Consider the following 5,974-nt stretch of genomic DNA (forward strand, 5'->3'; position numbering starts at 1 on the left):
CTGAACTTCCCCGAGGGGTCGCTGCCAAGCCCACCTCAGCCGTTCAGCCCCGACCCCGCTCCCACCGCGGCCGCCGCAGGTCCCGTGCCGCCCGCAGGGCTCCGCCGCTCCTCCCGCAGCCCCAGGCGGGGATTTTGCCCCGGGGCGGCGCCCACCGCGCCCGGCCGAGGCGCTGCGGGGGGGGGGGGGCAGGACGCGGAGCCCCGCACCGTGAGCGCGGCGGCGGGGTCCCGTCCCCCCCCCGGCACCGGGGCCACCCTGCGCCCCGCGGGGGGCCCGCCCGCCGCCCTCCCAGCCCTCCCCGGCCGCCCCGGCTCCTACCTGCGCGGTGCTGCGGCGCGCTCCGGGCACCTGCTGCCGAGCCGAGCCCCGGCGGGCGGCGGGCGGGCCGGGCGGGCCGGGCGGACCGCGCGGCCATTGGCGGCGGCGGCGGGCGGCGGGCGCCGGTTGGGCCCGGGCGCGGCGGGGGCGGGCGCGGGGGCGCTGACGGCAGCGCGGGGCCGGTGCGGAGGCGGGGCCGCGCCCCGCACGGCTTTGTGCTCGCCGCCAGCGCCGCCGCCGCCTCCCCGGGCTCGGCTGGGCTCGGCTGGGCTCGGCGCGGCCCCGCTCCGCTCCGCTGCTATGCGCGCCGTGCCTCCCCGCGGCCGCTTCCCCGCCGGCGGGGCGCGGGCGGCCCCGCTGTGAGCGCGGCGGGGCAGGGGGCGAGCGGAGCGGAGCGGCGCGGAGCGGGGAAGGGAGCGCGGCGCCATGCGGGGCCCGGGGCTGGGGCCGGCGCTGGGGCTGCTGCTGCTGCTGGGCGCGGCGTGGCCGGCGTGCGGGCAGAACGAGACGGAGCCCATCGTGCTGGAGGGGAAGTGCCTCGTGGTGTGCGACTCCAACCCCACGTCCGACCCCACCGGCACGGCGCTCGGCATCTCCGTGCGCTCCGGCAGCGCCAAGGTCGCCTTCTCCGCCATCCGCAGCACCAACCACGAGCCCTCCGAGATGAGCAACCGCACCATGATCATCTACTTCGACCAGGTGGGGCGGCCGGGGGGGGGGGGCGGCGAGGGGCCGGGGGGGCCGCCGGGGGCGGCCGCGGGGCTCGACGGCGGCGCTGACGGTGCCCTTCCCTCGCAGGTACTAGTGAACATCGGCAGCAACTTCGACTCGGAGAGGAGCACTTTCATAGCGCCCAGGAAAGGGATTTACAGTTTTAATTTTCACGTGGTGAAAGTCTACAACAGGCAAACCATCCAGGTCAGCCCCGCTCCGCTCCGCGGGACCGGCGGGCGCGGGGGGGGGGGAGCGGCCCGGGGCGGCGGCGGGGACGGGACCGGCCCCCGGGCATCAGCGGGCTCCCCGCGCAGCCCCCGGCGGCGGCAAGGGGCCGCGGGCACCCCCCGGCCTCTGCGCAGCCCCTGCCGGCGTGGGGTGGCCCGGGCCGGAGGTGGCAGCCCTCCCGAGGTGGTGGCAGCCCTCCCGAAGTGGTGGCACCCTCCCGAGGTAGCACCGTGCCCGAGCTGGTGGCATCCTCCTGGCCAGGACGGGCCCCGCGCTGTCCCCAGCGCCAGGCACACCCCTGGGCAGAGCCCGGGGAAGCGCTGCCCGGCCCCGGCCCCGGCCCCGCACTGCTCCCGGGAGGTCTCACGGGGGCTTGGGGTGCGGGGAGGCGCCTGTGGCACGGCTCCCATGGCGAATGTAGCCCGGCGTGTGCAGATACCTGTACGCATACACGCCTTTTGTGCGGGGTTCGATGCGTGTGCGCCTCTAGGTAGGGATAGGAGACTATCGGCGTGAAGCCAGGTAGCATAACCTAGGCAGGAGATCTGCCTGTGTAGCGATGCACGTTGAAAAGGTGAACGCGGAGCTGCAGCACCGTGCTGCTGTAAGCGGCTTCACGCATCCAGATCGGGCAGGTAGTGTATTATTAATGTGGGGTACGCGGCCCTGAGATCATTAGAGTGAGCTGAGCAGAGCTTATTGACTGTTGTGGCATATTGTCTTTGCTGCCTAACAAAGGAAAACTACCTCCTGAATACACTTCAAACGCGCTGACTCTGGCGGCTGTGGCTCTGCACCTCACGTCTCTGAGGCTTCGCATAAAGCCATCTTTCAATAAGTATGAGCTCTTTTCATAGCCTGAAAACATACAGGCACCCTATTGAAATCCTTCAAAATAGGATCAATGTCCTGTTTTATATGCACCGGGTGTTTTGATGTGGGTCTGAAACAGCGGTGAAAGCCTTATTCCTTTAGAGTACATACCTTAGCTGGGTTCGGATTGATATTTCATTTTTATGGGGATGGAGTTTCAGCTGTCAAAAGAGGCCCTTTCCTAACTAAGCATTTTACCTGCTAGGCGAGCCCCGGCGGTGTCATTGTCTGACTTTAATTGACAGAGGGCTTTGTTTTATCTTGCTCTTTAGGTGAGTTTGATGCTAAATGGGTGGCCAGTGATTTCTGCCTTTGCAGGGGACCAAGATGTGACCCGAGAAGCTGCTAGCAATGGAGTCCTGATTCAGATGGAGAAAGGAGACAGAGCTTATCTAAAACTGGAGAGAGGCAACTTGATGGGAGGCTGGAAGTATTCGACGTTCTCTGGATTTCTAGTGTTCCCGCTTTAAAGCACTTCTCAACCCAGCAAAGGGAGAACCGCAAGTCAGAGAATCTCTTACAAATTCCCAAGTCGTAGCTGGGTTTAAAGAGCCGTGGACAGCAGACTTTTTACATTCAAATATTAAAGAAGCTAAATCCTGCTTAGGTTTGTGTACATCCGCTTTGAAGAATTACTACTTATTTTTGTTGTGTTGCAGCCAACAGGCGGGAGACACTATAATTGATCAAACCCCCATTTATATTCCTCTCTCTCCTCCCACAAAATTAGTTCCCATCTCTGTGTCACTGGTGTAATCTGCCATCGTTCCCCCATGGTTTCTGCCTCACACAAGTAGACTTTAGATATTTTCATTGTCCTTTACAGCATATTTTGTAGTTTTGTTTTTAAAACATGTTAATCTTGACTCTTTCTCTGAGTTTAACTTTTAAAAAAGCAAAGTATTTTTGAATACGTGGATGCCATGATGGAAGGAAAAATGCAATTCTTGCTGTGTACTGGCTGGCTAAAGGAAAAATTTATACACGAAGAACTATTCACAGCTAAGGCTGACTAGAGTATTTCAATATTTCTATGTAATTCTGAGTGATTGTGAAATTTAAGGCTGCTAAATGTTTTGATGCTTGTTTTGCTCTTGTAAAACGTGGCCCAACTAAATGCCAGGAAGTATATTGAACTTTTACTATTACTCTGTAATATATGTGTGAATATCGAAAATTAATTTTTGCTTTAATTCAATAAAGTTTCAATGGGACTTTTATTTTTCTTAACCAGAAACAAGGTTCCTCACTGCAGGCAGGCGGGGGGCGGCGCGGCGCAGGCAGCGGGGCGGGAGAAGCGCGCAGCCCCCGGGCAGGGCCGGCGGCTCCCCGCAGGCTCTGCCGCCCGGCCCCCGGAGCGTTCACCTGTACGATATCCTACAGACCGGATCGCATTTTATACGGCCGTCTAAAACTATCTTACGATGTATACTTCGATGCTCGTATTATTTATTCGCTCGTATTATTTTGTTTACAGCCTTTTCAAGATGTAAATGCTATAATTTTGCAGTACTCAAAGAGATGACTACTTTTATTAAACGGTGCTGACCCGGATTGCGGTTGTATCTAAACTTTGGCGTGAAGCGAAGGGGCTCGGCGGGGCTCGGGGGCAGCCCCGCGCCCGGGCTGCGGCACACCTCGAGGGGGCTTGGCGGCCCCGGCTCCCCGCGAGGAGCCGAGCGAGTGCTCGGGGAGGGGCAGCGAGGCGGCAGCGCTGAGCGCCGGGCCTTGCTCCCGGCTTTGGCCGCGGCCGGGCGGGGAGCGGGGCGGCCACGGGCTGCGCCGCTTCGCTTCCAGGTGCGACGCCGGAGCCGCTCCGCTGCGGCCGCTGCCCCCTCCGGGGGGCTCGGCGGCGCTGGGACCCCCTCGGTCCCCGACGGGAGCTGCCCGGGAGCCCCGGCAGCCGCCGGCTTGGAAAGGACGGAGCTCTGCGGGGCGCGGATCGCGGCGGGAGGCGGCTTGTGCTTGGAGTTGGGACCCGCGCACCGGGGCCGGCGTGCGGCTGCCGAGCTCCGCCAGCGCCTGCCCTGCGGCAGCGCCCGGCTCTGCACGGGGCCGCGGGGCTGCTGGCGGTGCCGATGCTCCTCTTCTTGTCCTTTTTTTTTTTTTTCCCCTCCCTCAAGGCGAAGCAAACCAAGCCGCCACCTTCCTCCCGCCGCAACTTTCCCCGGTCGTTACAGCCCGCTCAGCGCGCCGCAGCCGGGCGGGGCCGTGCGAGCCCCACACCGATGGCCGCCGAGCCCCGCGCCGCCGCCGGGCAGCCCCTACCCCGCCCCGCGGCGCTGCCGGCCCCGCCGGGACCCATCTCGGGACCGATCCCGGCCGCGGGCGCCCCGCTGAGCCTCCGACGGGGCGCGCCCGGCCGCCGGCTCCCGGCCGCGCCCGTGGCCGCGGCCCCGGCGGGGAGCTGGGGGCGGCGGGGTCAGGCCCCCGCCCTCACGGGCCGCAGCCGCCATTTTAGGCAGCGGCGCCAGCCGCCGCCTCACGACGGCTCGGGGCCGGGCGGGAGCGGGTGGGGGCCGGGCGGGGGCTCTGCCTCGCCGGGGGGGCTCCGAGGGGCTCCCGCGGGTGCCGAGGCCTCGGCCCCGTCTCCTCGGGGTGCCGGCGGCCCCGTGCCCCTTCCCTCAGCCGCCCTCCTGCTCGGCCTGCGGCCAGGCACGCGGCCGTGCCTTGGCGTTGAGCCGCGAGCGGCTGTGAGTCCTGACAAGGCTTTAATGTATCTTCAGTCGATGTAAGTAATGTCTGATTGAATTTATCGCTGATTAGAGTTGAGCATCAGTTTACACAACAAGAAATTATGTTTCATTCAGTTCATTAGCATGACTAGTGTTTGGTTTATGAGCATATCACTAATGGTAATGACCAGAGCTGATTGATTTCTAATGTGAATATAATTACACAGATGTAGGGGAATTAAAGAAAAAAAAAATCCGCATTGTTAATTGTTGGTTTTTTAGGGAGCGCGTGTGGGGGCGAGGGGGTGGAAAGGGAGAAACAAACCAACTCGCTTCCGCCTGAAAAATGTGAACATAAAGATTAATAGCTCCGGCAGGAGACAGCGAGCTGGATCCCGGAGAAGAAGTCAAATGCCATTAACCCTGGGAATAGTTAATGCACATCCCATATTGCAAAACATAATTTTCCCTCTTCTACCCCCCCAGGTACGGCTGGAAGCTCGATAAGTTCGCTGGGAAGAGGTCGTTCCCGAGGAGCGGCCAGAGGCTGGGCTTCGCGCATGGCCGGGCAGCCAGCTCCCTGCAGCCTGTGCCGGCAGCGGGTGCCGAGCGGGCTCGGCTGCGGGGCAGAGCCGCTGCCGGGCAGAGGGGAGAGCTGCTTCGTCCTCCAGGGTCGGAGAGAGCCGCAGAGCTGCGGGACCGTGGACGGCAGCGCCTGGCAGGGAGCGCCTCGCCTGCCCCACTGCCCTGATCGTTCCTGGCTGCAGCAGGGTGAAGGTGAGCGAGAGGTAAGAGGAGGGGAGCGGGACGGCGTGGTCCAGCCGCCGGGTGGGATTCTGGAGGGGGGAAGGAGGGGATGGTACTCAAGTACGGGGTTGGAGCTGGTCTGAAGCAGCTCCTGCACTTCAGCGCTGTCTCATCAGTGTGCTGTGTCCCCGAGGGTGACCTCTGGGATCATCCGTTCCACTGAAGTGGAAAGGTTATCGGGAGCACAGTGATGAGAGAGTTTTGCTGGAGGCGCTTCCAGTGGCGTGTGAGGGACGAGGGGTGCAGGCTCATGTTCCACGGGAACCCCTGTGGTGTAGAAGTTGGGGGAGTGGGGGCAAGAAGGAGCGGGAGGGAGGCTACTTGCAGAACTGATTTTCCTCTGGCAGGGTCAGAGG

The 5,974-nt window shown here is 63.0% G+C and overlaps 1 protein-coding gene across 1 annotated transcript; it reads left to right on the forward strand.

Annotated features, from left to right (window-relative positions):
- The first annotated feature begins 528 nt into the window (after window positions 1-528).
- On the forward strand, window positions 529-3,356 carry CBLN1 (cerebellin 1 precursor). The gene is made up of 3 exons (XM_068693558.1): window positions 529-1,020; window positions 1,120-1,239; window positions 2,409-3,356. The coding sequence occupies exons 1-3, from the start codon at window positions 748-750 to the stop codon at window positions 2,604-2,606; spliced, it is 591 nt and encodes a 196-aa protein (XP_068549659.1). The 5' UTR covers window positions 529-747; the 3' UTR covers window positions 2,607-3,356.
- The last annotated feature ends 2,618 nt before the right edge of the window (window positions 3,357-5,974 follow it).

The sequence above is a fragment of the Anas acuta genome, chromosome 10, assembly GCF_963932015.1.
Source record: "Anas acuta chromosome 10, bAnaAcu1.1, whole genome shotgun sequence".
In the NCBI taxonomy this organism is placed as follows: Eukaryota; Metazoa; Chordata; class Aves; order Anseriformes; family Anatidae; genus Anas; species Anas acuta.